The sequence below is a fragment of the Miscanthus floridulus genome, chromosome 6 (genome assembly GCF_019320115.1).
Source record: "Miscanthus floridulus cultivar M001 chromosome 6, ASM1932011v1, whole genome shotgun sequence".
Lineage (NCBI taxonomy): Eukaryota > Viridiplantae > Streptophyta > Magnoliopsida > Poales > Poaceae > Miscanthus > Miscanthus floridulus.
The window spans coordinates 96,487,679-96,514,356 of NC_089585.1; the positions used below are offsets into that span (position 1 = coordinate 96,487,679).

The 26,678-nt window shown below is 44.8% G+C and overlaps 2 protein-coding genes across 3 annotated transcripts; both read left to right on the forward strand.

The window, feature by feature from the left end:
- Window positions 1–8,117: 8,117 nt before the first annotated feature.
- LOC136458713 (aspartic proteinase NANA, chloroplast-like) lies at window positions 8,118–13,087 on the forward strand. Its single transcript, XM_066458640.1, has 2 exons — window positions 8,118–8,989; window positions 11,993–13,087. The coding sequence occupies exons 1-2, from the start codon at window positions 8,367–8,369 to the stop codon at window positions 12,900–12,902; spliced, it is 1,533 nt and encodes a 510-aa protein (XP_066314737.1). The 5' UTR covers window positions 8,118–8,366; the 3' UTR covers window positions 12,903–13,087.
- Window positions 13,088–16,026: 2,939 nt separating this feature from the next.
- On the forward strand, window positions 16,027–20,561 carry LOC136458714 (peroxynitrite isomerase Rv2717c-like). Of its 2 annotated transcripts, none has more exons than XM_066458641.1 (3): window positions 16,027–16,326; window positions 16,437–16,577; window positions 19,537–20,561. In XM_066458641.1, the coding sequence occupies exons 1-3, from the start codon at window positions 16,147–16,149 to the stop codon at window positions 19,567–19,569; spliced, it is 354 nt and encodes a 117-aa protein (XP_066314738.1). In that variant the 5' UTR covers window positions 16,027–16,146; the 3' UTR covers window positions 19,570–20,561. The 2 variants fall into 2 exon arrangements, with proteins under 2 accessions (XP_066314738.1, XP_066314739.1); XM_066458642.1 differs by lacking the exon at window positions 19,537–20,561 and adding an exon at window positions 17,011–17,141.
- The last annotated feature ends 6,117 nt before the right edge of the window (window positions 20,562–26,678 follow it).

Below are 26,678 nucleotides of genomic sequence, written 5' to 3' on the forward strand. Positions count from 1 at the left end.
GTGTAGGTTTATTCACTTTGCTTTTAGAGGCCGTGACTACAGTCTCCAAAGCTCGAGTGTTAGAGAGATACTGAGGATTCTAGAGTCACCTATTCAAATTCAAGAGGTATGCTATGGACAGACAGAGCCTCCGAGATGCCCTCACGGTGGACTTATGCCACCTACAGATCTTGTCAGATCATGATTCATAGAGCCATTTGGTGAGGGGTCGAGCAGGACACCATGTGATCTTACACCTACAACTCAGCTTCTTAATGCTATTATGAGGTGGACTCTGCTTCTGAGGATGGGCTACCGTGAGGGTCTGACTCGAATTTAGCTATGGCTAGTGTATCATCTGGTGTCTAAGACTATCTTTGATATTTGGGATGTAATCCTTTCAGAGATGGAGGACACACTAGCAGAGGGCTTCAGAGGTCATCGTCAGCTGCCTTATGCTCATTGGATCACTTTCTTACTCCGAAAGGCAGTTACACAAAAATCCCTAGAGATAATGGCAAAATGGACAGGTGCTACTACTGAGTTTTCACAGTATGACATGAGCTAGATGCTACATCACAGTCGTGCGAGGACACCTCACCAGCCGAGTCATCGCCCAGAGGTACTAGAGATAGCAGCTCAATAGGATGAGACCATTAGGGGCATTGCAGTGACAAAGGAGGAGCAGCTTGATGCACAACAGGAGGATGAGGTCAAGAGTGACCCGAGTGATAGCTTAGATGATGACTATGAGCCAATTCTACAGATGGCTCCTCAACCACACAATAGAGAGGCTAGTGGCTCCAGCTCAGCTCCATCACAGCCATCGTAGACTGACCCAACACTTTTAGCTGTACTTGAGCGGATGAGGCAGAACTAGGCACGCCAGGCATAGGAGACCGTAGCTGCACTTGCTCAGGTTCAGGCATGATAGGATGAGTTTTAGCGGTAGCAGCAGGCCATGCAACAGTAATCGCTTATGATTCAGCAGCAATTACTTGGCTTCATGCAGCATGTATTCACTGCAATTAGGGTTGCTCCTCAGCAGTCTACACCTCAGATAGGCTAGCCTACCACCACCACTCTAGTGACTCTAGCTGTACAACCCAGTGGGCTTTTGAGTCAGAGACAACCAGCTCCTTAGTTGGCCTCACCTACAGAGCAGGTGTCTTAGTGGTTTGCTTCACCAGGGATAGCTTAGGGTCCTCACTTTACTCCTATTGTTACGGGTTTCACTCTGACTCAGAGTTCTTCAGTGTTAGTGATGGACATCCCAGTCTCTAGGAGTCTCGGCGCTACCTTCAGTGAGCTTACAGGGCAGCCTACACCTTCAGATTTTTGAGTCCCTATCCCTACCATAGCTGCTCTTGTTATCGGGACTACCGAGATGATTCCGTTGTCTATTGCATCATCCGAACCACCTCAGACAGTCACTCCTACACTTGAGGCTTCAGCGACAGCGATAAGGGTAGATGTGGCTCCACTTTCTACAGTGACACCTCTAGAGTCATAGGCCACACCAGTTACTAAGTAGACCCTGATCGCTTCACCTTCACTTCTAGCTACAGAGGGTCAGACCGCTCAGAGTTCAGGGTCAGAGGATGATGCAGCTCAGTTTCAGATTTCTCACTGCACCTCAACGCCCGACTCAACTGCTCCTGTCCCGCCATCCGACCCTAAGGTTTTGGTGCTTGACGCCAAAGGGGGAGAGGAAGCGAGTATGTTAGATCTAGGGGAAGCATGTGAGATGGTCTCGATTCGATTATTTTGGTCTTTTGTGTGTGATACTTCGTGCATTCACGTTTACTTTCATGCATTGTATTATATACATGTGATGGTGAGACGTATGTGACATGTGTGCTCTCTACATTGATATATATATATATATATATATATATATATATATATATATATATATATATATATATATATATATATATATATATATATATATATATATATATCATGTCACTTGGTTATGCTCATTTGCTTTGCTTCCGCGTTTTACTCCGATTCAAATGAGCTTTACTTCATGTACTCATGCTTAATTCATATCTTTTGAGTACACCATGTTGGCTTAGGTCATATAAGCATGTCTAACCCCTTTGTTCTTATTATCAAAAGCTTATATGAACCAAGCATGTTGAAAACCTCACTCATCTCTTTTACATACTTCAGGTTGTGTTGTCATTAATTACCAAAAAGGGAGAGATTGAAAGCATCTAGGCCCCTAGTTGGGTTTTGGTGATTAATGATGACACATGATTACTATGACTAACGTGTGTTTTGTAGAAGTAATTTAAGTTAGATCATGGTAATGACAATTGATTAGGCAATTATAGTTTTCATGCCCCCGTCGATGGAATTCATTTTGATTTTTAAAGGATGGACGACAAGGTTAAGGACGACTAGTTCTAAGTTTCATTTAGAGTTGAAGAGACACTTAGAGTAGTTTAGGACTTTATCTTTCCTTTGGCCGTACTATTAAGGGGGTATGGACTAGTAGCTTGACCTAGGTGAGTCTAGTGGGTTAGGTGTGGTGCATACTTGTCAAACCTAGCACTAGATAGCTCAGGAATAGCCCTAAGATCCTATGGAGTCAACTTCATTCACATAGGATTTCGAGTTAGAAGTGAATGGAGGGTCAAATGACCGACCGAATGCTGATCTGGTTGTGACCAGACGCTGGAGGGTGAGTCTGGTCAGTTCATTTGATCAACTGTAGCCATCTGGTACTCACTAGACCTTGGTCTAGTTGTGATTGGACGCTGGAGGGTGAGTTCAGTCAGTTCATTTGATCAACTATAGTCGTCTGGTACTGACCAGACGCTGAGTGGAGGAGCATTGGACGCTGGGGTGCCTACGTCCGATCGACTCTAGAGAGGTTCTAGAGAGGTTTTCCTTGACCGAACGCATTCGGTGGGTGCTAACCTAATGCTGGTCAGAGTTCGGTCAGAGCTTAATGACTGTTTTTGACTCAGTGGCGGGTACAACTGACCAGAGCGTCCGGTCACACTGATCGGAGCGTCCGGTTAGCCCGCAGAGTGATGACTCAGCCTCTAAATGTTATGTTTTGAATGAGGGGGTATAAATACTTACTCCGCTCGTCCATGGAAGGTCTCTTGCCCATTTGTTCAGCTGAGAAACACCTTTGGAGTGCAAGGGAGAGCAAGAGCCTAGTGAGGTGATTGAGATATGATAATCCAAGATTAAGAACCTCATTAGTGCATAGGGAGTAGAAAGTATGCATCCACCTTACTTATTAGGCTTGTCTTGGTCAAGTGAGAGTTTGTGCTTGTTACTCTTGGTGATCGCCATCACCTAGATGGCTCGGTGGTGATTGGGAGCTTGGCAATCATTCGGCGGAGCTTGTGGATGACCCAAATCAAGTTGTGAGTAGTTGTGGGCGATTCACCATGACATAGTGTCAAAGAATCAGCCCATAGAGAGCACTTAATCCTTGCACGGATCAAGGAGGAGCTACACCCTTGCGTGGGTGCTCCAACGAGGACTAGTGGGGAGCGGCGACTCTTTGACACCTCGGGAAAATATCGCCGTGTTTCTTTCCCTCTATTTACTTCGAACATTTACATTTGAGCAATTCATTTCATGCCTTGACATTCCTAGAATTGCCATGCCAGAGTAGGATTGAAACCTATGGTGCAAAACTTTTGAGCGGTTGAACAATAGAAACACATTTTAGACACAAGGGGTGAAATGAGCTAAGTGTAGGGTTTAATTATTGCAAAAATTTAGAATTAGCCCAATTCATCTCCCCTCTTGGGCATCTTGATCCTTTTCACATGGGATATCTATAGGATTTCTGGTTGGCCTAGAGGGGGGGGTGAATAGGCCTATCAAAACAAACACTCAAACTTTTATCAAATTCATCATACGACACTGCCACTCTAGAGGGTGGCACTGCTGGACTATGGCACTACTGGGCCAGAACAACGGCACTGCCGCACCTACAGACAACTTTGAGTCACAGTTCATAATCCGTGAACGAAAACTTAGATCAGAGAAATTTTCTAGCTTACTGTAGGTTGACAATCACAGATCAAGAGCTAGAAGTAGTAGGAACACCACACACAAGTAGATCGACTAGAAATCCTAGAAATCACCTCAACCATAATATATCATGCAAGTAATGTAAATCAAGCACAAGTGACACAATGATTTATCCTATGGTTTGGCTCGCCACCAAGGCTTGCCTACCTCCTCGTTGAGGTTAGACACTAAAGCTTAGGGCTTTCTAACCCTTCCTCGTTCTTAAGTCAAGAGACTTAACTCTTAAGATGAGGGGTTAGTTTACTAGCTTCAAGAGATGGTTACAAACCTTCCGAGGCTGCCACACAAGTTGGCAAGCTCTACGGGCAATGTTCTAGCCGGCTAGGAGCCAAGCTCCAAGAGTAACAAACACAACCGCCGACGCCAAAACGTGAACCAAGTGCTCTTTAGAGTTGGGGAATCAATGGAGCTACTCTCTAATTGAGTTTTAGACCCTTTTCCCTCAAGGATTGATGGGGAAAATCAATGAATTTGCTTGGGTGCTTGAGGTTAACAATGGAGGGAGAGAGAGAGAGAGAGCTCATTTTCTATTTTGGACAAGCTGAAATGAGCAGGAGCCAGAAGAGAGACATTGGGGGGGGGAGAGAGAGAGCTCCTTCGATTTGGATTTTACCTTCTCACCCTTGCCCATGAGACAAATGTGAGAAGAGTAGTAGTCATGATCGGACATGTCATTGAAGAGCCTTAGTGTAGGGGATGACTTGTGAATAGCAATAGTTACAACCTTCTCATCCTCTTTACTTGTGCTCTCTTTAGTTGAGTCCCATTCATGCCCAATGTGAGCCTCTCCTATGTACTTCTTGCTCTTTTTACGGTCGACCTTCTCCTCTTTCTTGTCCTTCTTGTATTTGTTGTCTTTGATCTCATATGGACACTTGGCAATGAAGTGATCGGTGCTTCTACAACTATAGCATGTCCTCTTTTTCTTGTTTGGAAAGCTTCTCTTCACTACCTCATAGTCTTGCTTCTTTAGCCCCTTGTGATACCTCTTCATAAAGAGAGCAACATCATCAACTTTCTCATATTGATCATCATCATTTTCATTTTCACTTTCACTTGAAGATGATGTGGTCTCTACTCTTTCTTGAACTTGCTTGCTTGCTTTGGGCTTGCTAGTTGAAGGTTGTTGGTTGATCTTGGACTTGCTTGTAGAGCCTTGCTTGCTTGATTTGTTGGCCTTGAGAGCTACATCTTTGATCTTGATTCCCTCTAACTTTGCTTGCAATTCTCTAAGTTTCTTTCTCTCATTTGCTTCTTCTCTTTGCATGTCAAAGGTCAAGATCCTCCCAAGTACATTTGGTGTGAAGTACTCAAACTTCTTCTTGTCTCTAATTAGAGTGACTACGGTCTCATTTCTAGGTGAATAAACTTTCAACATAATCTTGATAACTTTGTGATCATCTAGCTCATCATAACCATAGCTTTTAATCTTGCCCACCATCATCATCAACCTATCAAACATCTCTTGTGGCCCCTCTCTATCCAAGATTACAAACCGGTTGAGCTTTGACATCAACAAGTCAATTCTTGCCTTTCTCACTTTGTCAATCCCTTCATGTGCTAGGTGCAAAGTGTCACATATTTGCTTGGCAACATCAACTCCAATCACTCTATTGTACCCATCACCATCCAAGGCACTAAGCAACACACTTGTGGCTTGACCATTGAGGTGATTGATTCTCATCTCTTCTAGTGTTGGGCTCTTAGGATCAACCGGTGGCTCAAATCTATTACAAACAATCTCCTAAATGCCAGGGTGAAGACCTATAAGATAAACTCTCATCAAGTGCTTCCACTTGATAAAGTTAGTCCCATTGAAATGAGATAACTTGCCCACGGACACATTTATGAAAGACCTCCGATCATGGTTAGCCATAGGAATAGAAGAGTAGTTAAAGGATACGGCGACATATTTGTTGTTGTTGGCCTTGTCCTTTCCTTTCTTCTCCTTCTTGTTCCCCTCTAACACTTGGTATGACTCATCATCATCTCCATCTTTGGAACTACTTGATATGCTTGATGATGCACTTGTTGCCTTCTCTTCTTCTTTCTTCTTCTTTCTAGCTTCTCTTCTTTTTCTTCTTGCTTCTCTCTTAAGCCTTCTTTCTTCTTTCCTTTGCTTATTTTCCTCTAACCGCTCCTCCTCCTTCTTCTTCTTCTCTCGTGTTTCTCTTTTTAGCTTTCTTTGTCCTTCCTTTTTCTTCTCTCATTATCATCAAGAGCTCTTTCGGCATCAGTAGCCTCAAGATGTGGTAGTGTGATGTCGCTCGCTGCCAACGCGCTTAGCTCGTTGCTGTCCATGTCGACATCCACCCGCTTCACGTTACTAGTTCCTCATTCGGCCTCCATATCTCATGCGGTGAAGCGTATATGGGGTAACCCGCTCTGATAGCACTTGTAGGATCTCTGGTTGGCCTAGAGGAGTGAATAGGCATGTCAAAGCAAACACTCAAACTTTTATGAAATTCATCCTGTGGCACTACCGCTCTGGAGGGCGGCACTGATGGACTGCGGCACTGCCGGGCCAGAACAACGGCACTGTCGCACCTGCAGACAACTTCGAGTCACAGTTCAAAATTCGTGAACGAAAACTTAGATCGGACATGAATTCCCTGCTTGTCATCTCGATAAATCTCACTAGTTCTCTAATTGCATGGTTATTATCACCAAAACCCACAATTTGGGCTTGATTGCACTTTCAATGTCAACATTGACCCATAGTGAAATTTCTGGTGGATCAGCATCAGGTTTATGATATGCAATTGACATGCAACAACACTTGGAGCTCATATGTTTCACGAACTTATGCATTAAGTCTTGGTCTGAATGAATTTGTATGTTGGACTTGCTATCAGCACAGAAATAGAACAACTTCACTACATCACCATACCCGCAAGGAAACTCATCCACAATTTCATCAAAAGGTCTTTAAAATTTATGGTGTCTGAATCAACAACTTTGGTAATGCCATACCATGGTCCACGCATAGTTGGACTAATTATCCTGATTTCTAGAATGAAACTGGTCTCGATGTCATTCCTATAGATGCACAACATATATATCTACACGGTTTAATTCAATCATAACCACACCAAACATGGCACTGATGTTATGCAATTGAAGCAAGGGAAGGAGAACTCACCCATCTAGAAGCCAAGCTGGTCGCTCGTCCGCCATCTTTTTTGAATCCATGAGAAATCCGGCCTGCTAGAGCCTCAGGCGACCCACGCGGACCTGTCCCCTGCAGCCTCCCCGCGCGAGGCCCCGCGGCCTCAACCGCGCCCGCCCCCGCGCGAAGCTACGCCCGGCCCTCACGTGCGCGACTCGCAGCGGCCGCACCTCCCTCGTTCCCCTCCGCGCGCACGACGGCTGCTCCTCCACGCCCACCCGCCTGCTCCCTCCTCTCCTCTAGGGTTTGGCTCTTAGCTTAAAGTGGAGAACGAACAGCAAGTGAAAGCAGAACCGGTGGGGGTTGACTAGAAAGAGTGATGGACAAAAAAGTAATTTCACGTCTTACTGGCACCCAGCTCTGTTAGAATCAGACGGGAAAGTGACGGAAGTGGTATATAAGGAAAGAAAATTTTATATAAAGATACTGAATAATTTTTGATGGTACCTAAATAATCTGAATTTTTTATAACGACACCGGTAGAAGGCTCCTGCTGCAAGGCTGCATGCTGCGCCTGCCCCTGCGCAGCCGCCTAAACTAACCTAAACCCAGGTGTGCTTTAGTTTCAAAAAGTTTTTTTAAAAAGTGCTATCGTCACATCGAATCTTACGATACGTGTATGGAGCATTAAATACAGACGAAAAAACTAATTGCACAATTTAATTAGAAATCGTGAGACGAACGTTTTGAGCCTAATTAATTCATAATTAAATACTAATTACAAAATAAAAACAAAAATAATACCATAACTAAATTTCCAAATTTCGTCCAACTAAACAAGGCGCCGCTCCTAATACTATACTACTACTATACTCCCAGTAAATAAAGAAGCAAACCGCCGCCGCCTCCGCCCTCGCAAGATAAATACGCACTTCGAGGCCGCGCACACACGCCGCCCGAAACGCGAGCACAATCAACACCACCATTACCACCGCAGCAGGCAGCAGCCCCAGCAGCAGCAGCGTTCGTTCGCAATGGCAGCTCGTCTTGCCTGACCTTCAAGGTCTAGACGCGCGCATTGGCGCCGCCGGCGTGTCTTGCGCCCCTTGAACCGCCGCCGCCGATCGCCGGCACCCCATTATCGCGTTGGGCTGGCCATCTCGCTGCGCTGCGCCATCAGAAAAGCCAAAACGCGGCGTCCCCGCGAATGGCGGGCCGCCGACTGGTGATGCTGCTGCTGGCGGCCGCGTTCCTGGCCGCCGGCGCAGCAGGCAGCAAGCCCTCGGCGAAGTTCGAGCTCATCCACCGGGAGCAGCCGTCTTGGGACGAGGTGGCGCGCATGGACCAGGAGCGCACGGCGTTCATCTGCTCGCACGCGCGTCGCCGCGCGACGGAGGCGGCGGCCAGGGGCGGCAAGCCCAGGGCGAAGGCGAAGGCAGCGCCGGCGGACGAGGCATTCGCCATGCCGCTCTCGTCGGGCGCCTACACGGGGACCGGCCAGTACTTCGTGCGCTTCCGCGTGGGCACGCCCGCGCGGCCGTTCCTGCTCGTGGCCGACACCGGCAGCGACCTTACCTGGGTCAAGTGCCACCGTCACGACGCGCCCGCGCACGCGCCAGCCCCGGGTTACGGGTACGGCGCCCCAGCGTCGAACGACTCCTCCTCCTCCTCGCTCTCGGCGGCGGCGGCGGCCCACGAGCGCGTGTTCCGGCCGGACAGGTCCCGGACGTGGGCGGCCATCCCGTGCTCCTCCGACACCTGCACGGCGTCGCTGCCCTTCTCGCTCGCTGCCTGCCCCAGCCCCGGCAGCCCCTGCGCCTACGACTACCGGTGAGTCCCCGCCGCCACCCCACCACACGCTCGCATTCCATCCATCCATCCATCCATCCTTTTTTTTTGGAAAGGAGAACCATCCATCCATCCCCTCGTAACATAAGCAGGAGAGCATTAATCCGTGCTTTACTTTTATATAAACCTCTGCGCGTTAATGGCGGTCCTTCGTCCACCCATCGATCTGGGTCTGCAGGCGGGTGTGGGGCGTGCGTGGTTAATTCAATTCGGTCCTGGCATTGATGAGATGCAAGCAGCAGCGGCAGCAGCCTGCAATTAGTGGCTGCCTTGTTGGTTGGTGGGTGATGAGTGAGTGAGTGCGTCGGGAGATCTCGGGAGGCTGTAGGCAGGCCGTGCCGCCGGCAACGGCGAAGCAGCGCGGGGTGGGCATCGGGGGCGCCTGTTCAATGCGCCACAGCTTCCCGCCCTCTGCCTGACCAGCGTGTCGCCGCGGCAGGATAGATTGCCACTGTACCAGTGCGTTGTTGCGATTGGGGTCACGCGATGCCGATGCGAGCCGAGCTGAGCCTTCGCCCCTTTCTCTTTCTGATTGCAACTCCGGTCTCCGGCCGATTTCATTTCGAGGGGGTTTGTTGGTTGCGCCGGAGCTCTGGCGATCGTCGGCGGCGGATCGTCGCTGTCTCGGGGACCAAGCTGACTCATTCATCAACTCGTCGTCCACGTCTTGCCGCCCCGCCACTTTTCCAGTCACGGAGGCAGACACGGAGCGTCCATCATGCATTCAGCACACTGCTCACCAAAAAGCTGCGCGTCCCGGGCAAACAACAATGACACTGACTGACGCTTGCCCCCGACGCCGACCGACCGATCTCCTTGCCGATCGGCCTCATCAGTGGCGTCGGCATCATGTTACGTGCACGTGCGCGCGCATGTGCGCTGGATCCTAGCTCCAGAAAAGGACGCCCATGGCGAGCAGGCGGGCACGAGGGCATCCATCGATGCCAATGGCGTGGCGTGTCAGTCCGTGCTCGTCTGTTCGTTCGTGCCTGCCTTGCGTCGACGCCGGGTGTAGCTGAATGCTGTCATGCTGAGCACTGGGCACTGGCGGCGTTCGTATCTAGGCAGGCAGGCTTGGCCCAAGCCGCTTGGCGCTTGCTGTTTGCCGTGTCCTGCCAACAGCGGCGCCGCGGAAAGAGAGCCGGCACCCGAACATGGCGGTGGCCGCGAGCCGCTGCAGCAGCCACGCAGCCTGTTCGGGAGGCCGTATCGTATCGTGGATTATTTACTGTTAGCTGGTTTGGTATGAGAGAAAAATACTGTTTTCGACTAAAAATTTACGGTCGTTTACGAGGGAGGGAACAGGCTGCGCTCTGCCCCTGCTCAGTCATGTGCGAATGGGACGCCGGATTCGGGCTGTAGTGTAGTGTAGTGTACTCCATCCACTCCACTCCACCCATGGGTGGTCGTGTCAGCTTGTCAGGACATTGAACATATTCTTTGGCAGGGACGGTGAGATATCTAAGGCCAGGCCGTTGTTTATCCTCCCTTTTAGGACTGGTTTAGTTTCTAAAAATTTTCACCATAAACTATCACATCGAATCTTGCGGCACATATATGGAGTATTAAATATAAACGAAAAAAAACTAATTGCACAGTTTGGTTCAAAATCGCGAGACGGATGTTTTAAGACTAATTAGCCTATGATTAGCCATAAGCGCTACAGTAACTAGCCTGCGCTAATGATGGATTAATTAGACTTAATAAATTTGTCTCGTAGTTTCCAGGCGAGCTATGTAATTAGTTTTTTATTAGTATCCGAAAACGTCTTCCGACATCCCAAAACATCCGATGTGGTATAAAAAAATTTCATTTCGTGAACTAAACATACCCTTAGTTTGAGGAGTATTTGATTTTCACTGACGCCATTGTGCCAAGAGCCACGAGCAAGCAAGCAAGCAGAGACTGTGGCGACGGTACAGAACGCCTCGGGATTCCACGGATTTGCTCGGCTGGATTGGCCCTGGAGTTCGTGTCGAGTGCAGCAACATGTCTGGTTACATGGCCTAAAGGACATCCCGGTCCGGTCTCATCATGTTGCTTTGCCTGGCAACTTGATCCTCAAGGCCCGGCCTCCTGTCTGGAAAAACATTTCGCTTCCACTCTACTAATATTGTATTTAGGAGTATTGCATTATCTGCATACTACAAGTAGGAGTATATCGTAGGATATGCACATGGTGCCCTGTTTCGGCAAAACACCATGGTTAGATACATGGATCTGGGGGAATGGCCAATGTGGCAATGTGGAAGGCGCCAAGCGTCACAGATACAATCCATTCTCGTGGACGGTACCAGTACCATACCCGAGCCACGTTCTCTCTGGTCAAAGCTCCTCCTGGCTGGATTATATAATAATCCTCCAGTTCAAATGCATTCTGCTAGTGAACAAAAAATAGCTTGGCATTCGGTGAGCTGCTTGCTACGGCGATGATTGCCATCGCTGGCTCTCCGACGAGACAGGCAACGTAAGGCTGCTAAATCTGGTTGGCACTGCACTGCCATGCTAGGCCCATGTCCGTTTCTTGGATGCTTTTGTACACAGTCTCCCTTGTTCGTGACGTTCAATGATTCTGCTCAAGATGTGAGTACTTGCAAGCCAGTCATGGCGCGCCGCTTCTGTTGCCTGCAAGTTGAAAGCGCGCAACGCAAGTATACTGCATAATAAGATGTATACATACATGTCTGTTTCTGTTGCTACAGAATTGTACGGGCTTTGTTATTTCTTGGCCAAACTTGGTAGTCGCACTCAGGAGATGTTTCGATTAGCGTACAGGCAGCTAAACCAAGCAATTGTTTAACTGCAATTTGCAAAAACCGTTTTGTTTAGTCGGAGTAGATGAGGATTCACCGAGGTATGGTAGCGGCGGGCGGCGGGCGGCGGGCTTAAAGAGATGGATGGATCCCTGAATCGCGCCATTGCCATGCATGCGGTGACTAACCGCCACGTATTTTTCTCGCGGGATCCGCGGGGCATGCAATGCAGGTACAAGGACGGGTCGGCGGCGCGCGGCACGGTGGGCACTGACTCGGCGACCATCGCGCTGTCGGGGCGCGCTGCCAGCAAGAAGCAGCAGCGGCAAGCCAAGCTGCGGGGCGTCGTGCTGGGCTGCACCACGTCCTACACCGGCGAGAGCTTCCTCGCCTCCGACGGGGTGCTCAGCCTCGGCTACAGCAACATCTCCTTCGCGTCCCGCGCCGCGGCGCGCTTCGGCGGCCGCTTCTCCTACTGCCTCGTCGACCACCTGGCCCCGCGGAACGCCACCAGCTACCTCACCTTCGGGCCCAACCTGGCCGTGTCGTCCTCGCCACCCTCCAAGACGGACTGCGGCGGGGGCTCGCCGGCGGCGGAGGCGCCCGTGCCCAGCGGCGCGCGGCAGACGCCGCTGCTGCTCGATCACCGGATGCGCCCGTTCTACGCGGTCACCGTCAACGGCATCTCCGTCGACGGGGAGCTCCTCAAGATCCCGCGCCTCGTCTGGGACGTCGAGAAGGGCGGCGGCGCCATCCTCGACTCCGGGACGAGCCTGACGGTGCTCGTGAGCCCGGCGTACCGCGCCGTGGTGGCGGCGCTGAGCAAGAAGCTGGCCGGGCTGCCCAGGGTGACCATGGACCCGTTCGACTACTGCTACAACTGGACGTCGCCGTCCACGGGCGAGGACCTCGCCGTGGCCGTGCCGGAGCTGACCGTGCACTTCGCGGGGTCGGCGCGGCTGCAGCCGCCGGCGAAAAGCTACGTCATTGACGCGGCGCCCGGCGTCAAGTGCATCGGCCTGCAGGAGGGCGACTGGCCCGGGGTGTCCGTCATCGGCAACATCCTGCAGCAGGAGCACCTCTGGGAGTTCGATCTCAAGAACCGACGGCTAAGATTCAAGCGGTCGCGGTGCACGCAATGATTGGACCGCGGTCATCCAATTGTTCCTCCCTCCACTTCTGCATTTTTTACCCCTTTTGTGGTGGTGATCTTGCTGATTCTTTTTTTTCTTTGTTTTTTTTACCCATGTTCAGATACTAATGCAATGAGAAAATGTACCTTCTTGCAATGCAAAGTGATAAGCTGTAATCAGTTTTCCTTTTTTTTGTTCCCTACTCCCTGGTTCTTCTCATTCTAGTGAATATATTCATTCCTAGTTCACTTCTTCCGGTTCCACATCTGTGCCTAACTGTTATACAAGGATTTGCTCTATGACACTAAGGTGTTAGCTTGAACTACCAACTACCTACATCCGAATTTCATTTCGCTCAAATTGCACCTCGTGGCCTCATCTCAAATTTCGTTTCGCTCAGTTTTTAGAGCTAAAGTTTAGAGGATCCAAACAGACCCTAATCAGTCGGTGGGTTAGGGTAAAGAGATTTAGGGATTTTATGAGTTATAGGTTGAGGACTGGGATTAAGAATTTAGGGACTCGGAACTTTAAAGCATCTCCACTAGATATTCTATCCAATTTCCTATATATAAGAGTAGTTTTAAGAGATTCTTTATATTTTTACTAAGAGCATCTCTAGGAGTTTATAGTTCATTACTTGCTAAATTTTTGGATCTAACAAATTAACGGATAAAATAGCTATCTCAAATTTTGTCCTTCTCCAACAGTTTCTTTTAATAGCTTCCTAAACGATTTTGCATTGAGAATCCCAAACTATTTTTAACTAACCAATCCCTTTTATCAATTTCTTTGTCTCTTATCGCTTTCTCATCTAAAATTCTTTATTTTTCTTAATTTACTCATGTATCCAATGTACTTTGATCTCTCGAGAAAAACACCGAATGAGGAGCGGATACAAAGTTCCTATGAACTGTAGAAACTTTCGAGTTGAAGGGGATATTTGACAACTTTTACTTTTAAAAAGTTGTTTTACCAAACCGTTAGAGGATACTTTTTTCTCTTATTGTAAAGTATCAAAATAGAGAGTTGTTTTACAAAACTCCCAAAGATATTATAATTGTTAGGAATAGATATTTTGACAAAAAATATTCTTCAACAACTTCTTTGGCTCATTATCTTGAAGATACTCTAATAGCTATATTTTGTAGGCACTTCAAAATCTCAAATTCATTACCTAAAAAGTTCAGTACACGATGGTCTCATGCAGTGGCAGAGCTCGATGGGAAAACAAGAGGGTGTGTCGGGTGTGCCATCAGCACTAGTAATGTCTTACTTAATATGTATATTTATTGATTTTAATCACAAGTTCAATAGCTATGTATAAAAAAAATTTAATAGCTACTCCCTCTGTTCCTAAATAAATAGATTCCTAGAGCTATTTTAAGTCAAACATTTTAAACTTTGATCGAATTTCTAGAAAAAAACATCAAGATTTATGATATCAAACTAGTATCATATAGGATATATTTTTCATAATATGCTCACTTTATATCACAGATGTTGTTATTCTCTTCTATAAAGTTAGTTAAATTTAAAAAAATTTGTCTGTCACAAATTCTAAGAATTGATTTATTTGAGGACGGAGGGAGCACTTAAACGAGTTTTCAGGGACTTTGGCCCTCTTTGATCTGCATGTTTGCCCTTATTGCTGCTGACATTTTTTTCTTGGGGAAAAAAGTCCATTTTGCCTCCCTTAGCTATCGAGAAAGTCAACTCTTCCTCCCTCAACTCTAAAACCAAAAATAGTTCCTCCCCATCTCTCAAAACCGGCCACTTGACCTCCATGGTTGTTTCCCTTGGTGGTTTTTCTTTTTTCTTTTATGTTTATTTCGACTGAATCTTTAAAAAAATCATAGTAAATCATAGAAAAATTATAAAATGAAAAATCTGATTATGTTGAACTGCATATAAGTATATCTACACAGTGAACATATTATGTACTATGCTTTAGCACAAAGTTTTTGTTGTAATTTCAGATCTATATTTTTTGTAATTAATTAATAGTTGCGGATTCTCTAGTCAAATTCTGGTGAAATTTTTATGGTGGCCTAATCATTACATGCTTGAGCTGTAGCAAAAATTTCATGCTCATTAGATCACGTATGTTTGAGTTATAGATTTATTTAGGTTTATGTTTGTTGAATAGTTTTTGAATGAAATTAAATGTATAACTCAGTCATACATGATCCAATGAGCATGAAGTTTTTGTTAGACTCCATGAGTATATCTACATAGTAAACATGTGATATGGTATGTTTTAGTATAAAATTTTTGTTGTAGCTTTAGATCTAAATATTTCTGCAATTAATTCATAGCTGCAGTTTCTGTTGTCCAATTATGCTGAAATTTTTATGGTGGGCTAATCATTGAATGCTTAAGATGTTGCAAAATTTCATGCGCATTGGATAAGTATGACTGAGTTATAGTTTTATCTAGATAAACCTAGATAAATCAATAAATCGGTCATATATGATTCCATGAGCATGAAATTTTTTCTACGGTTCAAGCATGCAATGATTAATCTATCATAAACAGTTCACCATAATTGGACCAGAGGAACTGCAACTATGAATTAACTATATAAAACATAGATCTAAAGTTAGAGCAAAAACTTTATTCTAAAGCATACCATATCATCTGTTCCACTGCATAGATCTACTCATGTAGAGTCCAACATAATTTGATTTTTTATTTTATGATTTTTCTATGATTTATTATGATTGTTCAAAAATTTAGCCGAAATAAACATAAAAGAAAAAAACCACCAATGGAAATAACCATGGAGGTCGAGTGACCGGTTTTGAGAGATGAGGAAGGAACTATTTCTGGTTTTAGAGTTGAGGGTTGAGGGAGGTAAAATGAGCTTTTTCCTTTTTCTGATTCTCATAGGTTGGCGAGTGGCTTGAGCGGAATATTTACATATTTACCATCATTACGATGTGAGTGATATAAAAAATACTATATCAATGACTTATATGTCAGTGATACAGTATAAGATGTTATCCATAATAATGCTAAATATGTAAATGGCCCGCGTGGGCCGGTGGGCGAGGCGTGTCTCGCGTACTTTCAAAGCCCAACAAATTGGTAGCACCCAAAGCCGAATGGGTCAAAACACAAGGCCTCGGGCCCTACGTTGTGCTCCCTCCGCGAGGAGAGGGAGGAGAGCTGATGAGGCCACCGGCTCGGTGCTGAGTTGCTGACCAGCGGAAAGTCCAGTACCCAACCGGAGCCACCAAGGGAAGGAGGAGGAATGGAAGCAGCCGGCGCAGCCTCGCCGCTCCCGCCCACGGAGCCGCCGCCGAATCACCCGGCGGTGGCGCCGCTGGCCTTCCTGCTGGGGAAGTGGCGCGGGGAAGGCGAGGGCAGCTTCCCCACCATCTCCTCCTTCCGGTACGGCGAGGAGATCCTCTTCTCGCATCATCCCTCCAAGGTGTGGCGCCTCCCTACCTGCGCTGTTTCCCTCGCAAGAAATCTTCCCTTCGGCTGCCCAATTCTTAGAGCTTTTTCTTTGGCTTACGGATCGGTGGTGGGTGGCTGCAGCCGGTGATCTCGTACACGCAGAAGACGTGGAAGGCGGCGTCTGGCGAGCCGATGAACGCTGAGAGCGGGTACTGGCGGCCCCGCCCTGACGGCTCCGTCGACGTGGTCATTGCGCAGAGCACTGGCCTCGCCGAGGTCCAGGTGAGCTCCTCGGGCCAGTTGGTCTTCTCTTCAAGCATGGCTGGGGGGGGGGGGGGGGGGGGGGGGGGGGGGGGGATGTGTGCATTTTTGGGGACAGTTGCACATTGCTACCTTCACGCTGCACATGTGCCATCGCCTGTTGCATACCCTACTCCCTAGTGAACTACTTGCACATTCCGTTGCTCGCACCGGTATCCGAAGAATGATTTGTGCTGTTTTGGTTAGAGATGCAGGGCACAAGCATCTTTAATTGCCGCACTGAAACTAGTATCAAACCAGCATTCTATTGGAGAAGTTGTGTTCTGTTCCTGTATTAGTAGTAGGAGATTTGCATTATTGACGCTTGATGGAAACGAGTATGAATAGAATTGTGGCATATTAGGGAACTGATGTTTTGTACTTCTGTGGATGGGGAATGCTCTACTGCTAACAGGTAATAGAATAGGCGAGTGAATGGAAGTATGGAGCAGACAGTCCAGGAACCACATGAGTGTAAAATAGCTAGAGCTAATATTCATCCTTGTGCCTCTTGAACTGTTGATGAATGGAATGTATGTTTCACTTTATAGTACTTCTCGTTTAAATTTGAATATGTTGCGCCTGGGACTAAAAGGTACTTCCTCCGTTCCAAATTATAAGATGATTTGACTTTTGTAGTTACACAGCTGTTTACACCAAAATTTGAAAAGAAGAACGCGGGAACTCGAAGCTTCTGGAATTGTATCATCAAGGAATCGATTGGAACTGAATCGGTATCAGCTGATTTAGATACGATGTCAGAATCGGCTATTTTATAGATGACGTCAGCAGACGGCGTCAATGGGCTATGCTTGAATGGTGCCAGGAAGATGTGTTGGACTTTACAAATAAAAAAAATTAGGGTCCAAGTCTATGTTTTTAAGGTGTCGCCTAGGCGTCGCCTAGGCGACAAGGCACTCGCAGGGAGTAAAGCGTCCCCAACGCCTAGCCAAAAGCAGTGGAAAACGATAGGGAGAGGCCATGTAGCTACCTCCTCGCTCATCCCTATCAAATCCGGCGCCGCCTGTGTCATCTGCACTGCCTGGGTCATGAGCCGAACCTGAGGGAGCGGCAGCAAGAGGTAGGGAAGGAGCGGAGGGCAGGCTGAGCGCTCGCAGCCAAGAGCAGCGTGAGGGAGGGAGGGCGGCGCTGTACCTGCGTGAGCCATGAGGGAGGAGATGCGGTGGCGCTAGATGCGGCGGCGCTGCTCCTGCGTGAAGGAGGGAGATGCGGCGGCGATGCATCTGCGTGCTTGAAGCAGGGAAATGCGCCTGCGTGAAGAAGGGATGCGTGCGGCGGTGCTGCATCTGCGACCGTGAGATGAGAGATGACCCGAGAAGGGATAAGGACACACTCGTGGGCTGCCTATTGGGCTGGGCCAAGCACTTCTCTTTACATTTGCCATTTTTCCTTTTTTCTCTTTTTTTGCCTATTCCCTGCTGCTATTTTCCTATTTCTTAGAATGGTAAGGCGTCGCCTTGCCTCGCCTAGGCGTTGCCTAGTCGACTTGAATGAGTGGCACACCACGTCTCGCCTTGCCGCCTTAAAAACATAGGTCCAAGTTATTATTAAGTTAGGAAATTTTCTTTTATTCAAGAATTGTAATGAGTCGTATTTAAGTATGATTCATGTTTAGATTCCGGGTATAAATATTAGACCCTGGTTATTGTATAAGAAAAAACGAACACTCAATCAATACAATCTTTCCGGCTTTCGTCATCGTATTAGGAGTAGTGTAGATCTCGGCGAGTTCTTCAGCAAACAGGGCTGTATCGACTGATCGACCTTCAACTTGCTTATAAGTATCGTACGACTTGTATTGTGCTTGTAAAGCTGCATCAGCTGATTGATCTTTTATGAGCCATAATATAAGTTAGTTATCGATCTGTATCGTAGTTTGTAAGGCTGCATCAGCTGATTGATCTCTTATGAATCATAATATAGATCAAAGTTATCGATCTTGTGTTAAATAACTTATTGTTTAATACAATATCGTTAGTTATCGAATCTGCTAAGATTAGTAAGATTTTTCTAACTGTTTTTAGTTGATTTATCAGTTATTGATCTTGTTATAATTAATGTTTTATTAATTATAACAAATCAACCGATTGAGATAGAGATAGATTGACATCATATCATCTTAATTGGTCGTCCTTTGATCTGGTCATGCTTTAAATCTTATAATTGATGGCTTAATTCCGCTAGATTGACTGTTTTATCTCTATTTCAATTAAACATAGTATGTATTTAAAGACACATTTGAATCTTGAATAAACTCACTAATTAATGAGATCTAATCTAATGACACTACCACAGCTGCATCGATTCGGTCGAACCTCACTGGTCAAACTTTAGATTAGAAATTATCGATTAGTGGTCTTGTTCATGATCAAGATATGTACTCTGTTTGTTTGCTATGACTGCATCGGCTATTTTAGCCGATTTGCCTATACTCTCACGCATGTAGCATGTTTTCATGAATCTGTCAACATATAGATGGTTTTATAGATTCTTTGGCTTTAGTTTATTATCATTATCATAGCCGCATTGATTCGACCGAACCTCACTGTTAATGATAATAGATTAGATTCAAATTATTTGAAAATTCATTTATATTAGACAGTCGATTTGTTCGTATGCTATACTCTTTTCATTAAACTTATCGACTCGACGCTTTATATCGATCAGGTTCCATTTAGCCGATGATGCTTTCTGATGTTTCATGAATATCGGTTATTTTGATTCATATCATTATCATTTAATATTAGTCGATAATCCTTGATTTAAATATCTTTATTTCATGGATACGTCGGATATCGACTATTTAGTCGATAGCCTTATTGAATCGGCTATGTTGTCGTACATTTGGAACTGTTTGGTGCAACATCGACATGTTCCACCTTAAATTACTGATAAGATTTTCTCTCCTTGTCAATTGCAGGTCCAATTGACTGGCACGTCGTTGGGTTTTTAGAATCGGCTGGTTCTGTGTTGAAGCCAAGCAGATCTCTGGTCTCGTTCCACTCAGATCATCCGGCTTGCTGTGTGTTGATCACATCGCTATATTTTTATGTCAACACACTTTTTGGTACGCCCAATAGGACCACAATTGTCATGGCGGTTCACAACAACAAGGATATTCTTATGGTACCTTATGAAGACTTACCTGATGAGGATAAAGGGCCTGTTCGCTTGTCTGAATTCTGGAGGAATCTGGATGATTTGGAGGAATGCTGGATGAATTTGTGAGAGAAAAATACTGTTTCGGATGAAAAAAAATAAACGGATCAAGCCGGATTTAAGAGCACGTGAACGAAGCCAAAGTTGTCATTGGTAAGGCTATAGAGGAGTTTCAGAACAAGTGCTTGTTGTCATACACCAAAACACGTGATAATAAAGTTCTTTAGAAATATCCACTGCCGAGAGTTTTGATGCATGGACAGTCAGATACAGATGAAGTAGATGATATGCGGTTCTCTGTAGAAGTTGTCAACAAATCTGTTCATGATGCAACGCTAAATCATAATACAACTTTCTTGAATATATTCCACAATACCATGAAGGAGGTGTTTCATGGATTTTCACTTGATCAGGTTGGACCGACTTAATACAATATTCCACATCCATCGACTCAAGGGACTAGTCAAGCCAGTACTAGCCATCAAGAAGCAGCACTAGCTAAGAGTGATGATGCCTAGACAATTCAGAATTCATTTGAGCAAATTCAGGGTGCTACTACTAATCAAATACAATATAATTATGGAGCATCAGTGCAGCATGTGCAACAGTCGACAGGGCAAGTTTATAATCAGATGGTTAATTTTGGTACATCAGGACAAATATCACCGTCGGCTCAAAAAATAGCACAATTGGTTCAAAGGATTCATAAAGATACAGATCCTAATATTTTTAATCAGAGATTTTAAACAGCAAAGCAGCAAGGGGCTCAATAGATAGATATTCCACAAGGATATCATTATGGTTTATATTATAATATCCTAAATATGATTCCAAATCCAGGATATCAAGGCACCCATAATTTTAATTTGCAGATAGGTCAGCAATTGCCAAGAAATTCAAACTCAAATGTTGATGAATTATTGCTTAGAGTAACCGAAATGATGAAAAATCGGTTTGGTTTAAAATCAAAAGGGCAGATATTTTTGTACAAACGTCCATATCCAGAGTGGTATGATTTGGTGGTCCTTCCTACGAACTACATGCTTCCAGAATTTGCTAAGTTCACTAGTTAAGATAGCACAAGTACAATAGAACATGTCAGTCGATATCTTACTCAGTTGGGTGAAGCCTCTGTTGAAGAAACATGTCGAGTTCATTTTTTCTCTTTGTCCCTATCAGGACCAACTTTCACTTGGTTTTCATCACTAGCGGTTAATTCTATTGTCAATTGGAGTGATCTTGAAAAGAAATTTCATACATATTTCTATACTGGGACAGGGGAAATAAAGATCATAGTTTTGACAACTATAAAGCAAAGAGCTAGTGAATCGGGTGCTGAGTTCCTTCAGAGGTTCCGAGAAATAAAAAAATTATGCTTTTTGTTGAATTTGACTGATGATTAGCTAGCTGCATTGGCCGTTCAAGGAATGTTGCCAACATGGAGAGAAAAGCTACTTGGGCAAGAATTTGATAATTTAGGTTAATTGGCTCAACGGGTTACAACACTTAATAGCCAATTTTAGAATATGTGTAGAGATACCTGATTCTAGAAGAATGCTGTAATCGCTGAAGGTTATAATCCATATTTAGTCGATGATGATGATGAAGAAGAGGAAATTGCCGCAGTTGAATGGAATTGGGGTAAAAAGATAGTAATGGTTCCAAATCCTTGGAGAAAAGAAGTTGAAGAAAGTTATGATTTTGATGTTACAAAAGGAGACAAACTTTTTGATTTCTTACCTGAGAAGTGACAGATTAAACTGCCTGCCAATCATGTTATATTACCTCCCGATCAGTTGAAGAATAAGAAGTTCTGCAAGTACCATAACACTACTTCTCGTACTACTAATAATTGCAGGATTTTTCGGCAGCATATTCAGAGGGCTATTCAACAAGGGAAGCTTTGATTTGATACAGCTCGAAAAATAAAAGTTGATGATAATCCTTTCCTAAAGGATCAGAACATGGTTGATGCTAAGTTGTTCAAAGGAAAAACTAAAGTTTTGACATCCACTAGTGCAAGAGAAACGAGAATAGTTGATCCAGAGATGCAAATATCAGCTGATAAATATAGATAAATTAAAATGCGTCGTGACCAACAAAATAGCCGATATGAGCAGGGAGAAATATCGAGAGATGGTGCAATGAGACCATGTGTTACATCTCAAATTCTGTTGAATAAATGGCAATGGCAGAAGAAGAAAGATTATCAGCATTGGTTAGAAGAAAAGAATATCAACGTCAATAAAAAGAAGAGAGATATGAAAGAGAACAAGCTGAGTCACATTAGAATTGCCTTTTCTTCAGACATTGTTGGAATGAAGGTTTGAGATTCCTACTAGAAGTAATTGCCCAAAATATAGCGAACAATATTGGAAGTTTAGGCAATCTCAAGTCAATCGCCGGTCTATCCATGATCGAATTGAATATCAACATAATGATGTGGATCGGCGCTTAAAAAATAGAAGCATTCATGATCGGCTTGGAAAGCGAGTTGTTGATCAGAACTGGACCGATTATGAAGAAGAAGATAATGAAGAGTATATTTAGTAGGAAGGACAGTGGTGTCTATGAGGTTAAACAAGAAGTCAGAAGAGAAGAGTATAACACCTAAGGAGCAGAGAATTAGAATAGGCTCAGAAATCTAGTAAATCGCAAGTATGACGTGCTAAACAAACAGGCGATAAGGGTCAATCATCGGCTAATATTCAAATGGCTTTTCATTTACCATCTGAATTTAAAGCTCCAGCAGTTCAAGAAGTCTATTCGAATTTTGATGAATCAGAGTATGAAGAGATGTCATCCCAGTTGACATTGATACATCAAGCTATATTTGATAAACCAGTTAAGCATCATCATTTGAAGGCTTTATATGTGAAAGGTTTTGTCGATGGGAAGGTGATGAGTAAAATGTTGGTTGATGGAGGTGCCTCTGTTAATCTGATGCCTTATACTACTTTTTGAAAGCTTGGTAAAGGACCAGAAGATCTAATTGAGACTGACATGATGCTTAAGGATTTTGGGGGTAATGTGTCAAAGACCAGGGGGCAATAAATGTTGAATTGACAATTGGAAGCAAGACTTTGCTCACTACGTTCTTTGTCATTGATGGAAAGGTTCATACAATTTACTCTTTGGTTGTGATTGGATTCAATCCAATTGATGTGTACCATCGACTATGCATCAATGCTTGATTCAGTGGCATGGAGACAATGTTGAGCTAGTTCATGCTGATAATTCTGTGAGTATAGCAACAACTGATCCAATGTATTGGAGACTAGAAGATTTTGAATGTTTTTTCTGGTAAGCAATGGGAAGGAGGTTTCATTAGAATTAATGATGAAGGCTAACAGCCGATCTGAGCAGTCAGCTCTAAAAGTTTGTTTTAATGGATAATCCAGTAGATGGTACAGATGGTAAACTAGGACATGGCTTTATATCGGCCGATGAGTTATAAGAAGTAGATATTGGTCTTGGAGATAGACCTAGACCGACATATGTAAGTGCTAAATTGGATCCTAAGTATAAACAAGAATTGATAGATTTGTTAAAGGAATTTAAAGATTGTTTTGCTTGGGAATATTATAAAATGCTTGGCTTAGATCAATCAATTGTTGAACATCAGTTGTCAATCAAACCTGGATATCATCCATTTAAACAAGCTCCAAGGAGATTTAATTCAAATGTTCTTGATGATATTAAGGAGCCTAAAAGACTACTAGAAGCAAAATTTATCCAACCTTGCTGATATATAGAATGGATATCGAGTGTAGTTCCTGTGTATAAGAAAAATGGGAAGTTGAGAGTCTGTATTATTTTCAGAGATTTGAACAAGGCTACACCGATGGATGGTTATCTAATGCTAATAGTTGATATGTTGGTAGATGCAGCAGCGGGGCGCAAGGTAATTAGTTTTATGGATGGTAATGCAGGTAATAATCAAATTTTTATGGCTGAAGAAAACATAGCAAAAATAGCCTTTAGGTGCCCCGGCGTAATCGGCTTATTTGAATGGGTTGTGATGACTTTTGGATTGAAGAATGCTGGTGCAACTTATCAGAGGGCAATAAATTATATTTTTCATAAGTTGATCGGTAGGATTGTTGAAATCTATATTGATGATGTGGTGGTGAAATCCAAAGGGTACAAAGAACATCTGGCTGATCTACGGGAAACTTTGGAGTACATAAGAAAACATAGTTTAAAGCTGAATCCTAATAAGTGTGCCTTTGGAGTGTCAGCTGAATATTTTTTGGGTTTTATGGTCCACGAGAGAGGAATTGAGATTGGCCAGTAAAGTATGAAAGCAATTGATGAGGCAGTATCTCCAACTAATAAAATAGAATTTCAATCTCTACTTGTTAAGATTAATTTTATTAGTAGGTTTATTTCAAATATGTCAGAAAGGGTTCTGTCGTTTTCTCCTTTGTTGAAGTTGAAAATGATCAAGAATTTAAATGGGGTGACGTACAGCAAAAACCGTTTGAGGAGATAAAAGAGTATATAAAATCTCCACCAATGCTGGTTCCTTCTCAGCAACGTAAGCCTTTTAAGTTATACGTATCGACCGATAGCCAAACGATTGGATCGGCCTTGATGCAAGAGTTTGAAGGAAAGGAATGGGTTGTTTTCTATTTAAGTAGAAGACTTTTGGATCCAGAAATAAGATATTCTCCTATTGAAATATTATGCTTTTGCTTATATTTCTTCTGCACTAAATTGCGATATTATTTATTATCGGCTGAGTGTACAGTTGTGTCTAAAGCTGATGTGATCAAACACATGTTGTCAATGCCGATATTAAATGGGAGAATAGGAAAGTGGACTCTTGCATTATCAGAATTTGATTTGAGGTATGAATCAGCTAAAGCAGTCAAAGGGCAAGTGATGGGCGATTTTATTACTCAACACCATAAACCAAGCATCGGCTATGTGGAACATATGCCTTGGGCATTGTTCTTTGATAGATCATCGTGCAAGCAAGGTGGTTGCATTGGTATTGTTATTATTTCGCCTTGGGAGGCAAGTTTTGAGTTTGCCTTTTGAACCAAACCAATGACCACCAATAATCAAGCAAAATATGAAACTATTCTTAAGGGACTTCAACTTCTTCAGGAAGTAAAGGCTGAGTCAATTGAAATATTTGGAGATTCACAGCTAGTTATTAATCAATTGATCGGCCTGTATGAATGTAAAGATGATATTCTAAAGGGATACCATGATGAATGTCGAAAGTTACTTGAGGACTTTCCCCTTACTTCTCTTCAGCATATTCCAAGAGCACAGAATCAAGAGGCCAATCGGTTAGCTCAGAATGCATCAGGCTATCGAGTGTTCTAAGAGATCTTAAGTAGTGAGACCTTAGCTAATGATTAGAGAGTTGAAATAGCCGATTACCTCAAGAATCCATCACAGAAGGTGTTAGTGTTTTGAGTAAACACCAATGGGTAAATTTGTATTATTGAACGTCTGGCTCGGATGGTGTGCTAAGAGGAGACGAGGTTTATACTGGTTCACGCAGAATGTCTCTATGTCCAGTTCATTGCTACTGCTCATGTTACTAGCACTAAAAAGTTTGTAGTAGGAGTTACAACTAGGCGAGAGAGGGACATGTCCTAAGTCTCTGATGAAAAGAACGAATGGGTGCCTAGAGGTTCGTCACTGCTCGGCTGTGTGTTCAAGGTTCAATGCTAGTGGTTCTGATCTGATCTAATGCGGTACGATCAGTTCTTGTGTGATGCGATGCGATGCCCTTTAGTGGGGTGCCCTGCTTTCCCTTTTATAGCACAGGTTACAACGGGAGAAAAGAGAAGAACAAGAGGGAGAGGTAAGGCTGGACGAAAAACTCGAAGCTCGTTAGCTCGCTCGGCTCGTGGCTGGCTCGACTCGGCTCGGCTCGGCTCGTTAAGATAACGAGCCGAGCCGAGCCAAGATTTTAGCTCGTTAGCTATAACGAGCCAACTCGAGCCAGCTCGCGAGCTAAACGAGCCAAGCTTCCAGGAAAAAAGTATCATTTAAGGTAGTTAGATGCATGAATACTATAGTATTTTATTATACTTGTATATATATTAGCGCATATTAATTTTTTTATTTGATTTAAGGTTGTTAGATTCATTTCTTTTGTATTATTATTATTCTCAAACTTTAAATAAATGCAAATATTATATTTTGTGTATTTTTTATACCTGGCTCGCGAGCTTAACGAGCCAGCTCGAGCTTTTAACGAGCCGAGCCGAGCTGACTTTCTGGCTCGTTAGGATAACGAGCCGAGCCGAGCTAGCTCGTTATCTTAATGAGCCAGAACGAGCCGAGCCCAAACGAGCCGAGTTGGCCCGTTATCCAGCCTTAGGGAGAGGAAGTCCTTCAGGGTCGTCGGGCCTTTCCTTTCCTTTGTGTTGGCCCCGTTGACATGGCCGGTGGTGATAGGGACAGCCCCACACCGGTCGCCTATCCGCCTGATGATGCCATGCCCTGGCGTTGTCAGTGGGTCGTGACGTCCCATCCTACCCCGGTGGGCGGCGCGGCGACCCAGCGTGCTGATCAGCGACCGTACAGGGAGTAGGCAATACAGTGACCATGCGCCCATCACTGTGGGCGGTGTGAGTCTCCTAGAATAACATGTCGTGTTGAGACGTGATCGCTCCCTACACGATGCCAGAAGTTTGACCTTGGGTTGTACTTTCTGGCCCGTAGTGGTTGGCGACGACGTGACCTTCCGTTAGGAGTCGTGCCCGAGGGATTGGGCGAGGCGGAGCCAGCCAGCAGACGTCGGGCGAGGCAGAGCCCGCCCTCGGGGGTCGGGCGAGGAGGAGACAACCCTCAAATGTCGGGTGAGGTGGTGCCAGCCCTCAGACGTTAGGCGAGGTGGAGCTCGCCCTCAAACGTCGGGCGAGGCGGAGCCCG

Coding starts and splice junctions, on each gene's coding strand:
- LOC136458713 (XM_066458640.1), top strand. CDS start 8,367: ATGGCGGGCCGCCGACTGGTGATGCTGCTGCTGGCGGCCGCGTTCCTG. Junction 8,990..11,992: donor CCCTGCGCCTACGACTACCG/GTGAGTCCCCGC, acceptor CATGCAATGCAG/GTACAAGGACGGGTCGGCGG.
- LOC136458714 (XM_066458641.1), top strand. CDS start 16,147: ATGGAAGCAGCCGGCGCAGCCTCGCCGCTCCCGCCCACGGAGCCGCCG. Junction 16,327..16,436: donor TCTCGCATCATCCCTCCAAG/GTGTGGCGCCTC, acceptor GGGTGGCTGCAG/CCGGTGATCTCGTACACGCA. Junction 16,578..19,536: donor CTGGCCTCGCCGAGGTCCAG/GTGAGCTCCTCG, acceptor TGTCAATTGCAG/GTCCAATTGACTGGCACGTC.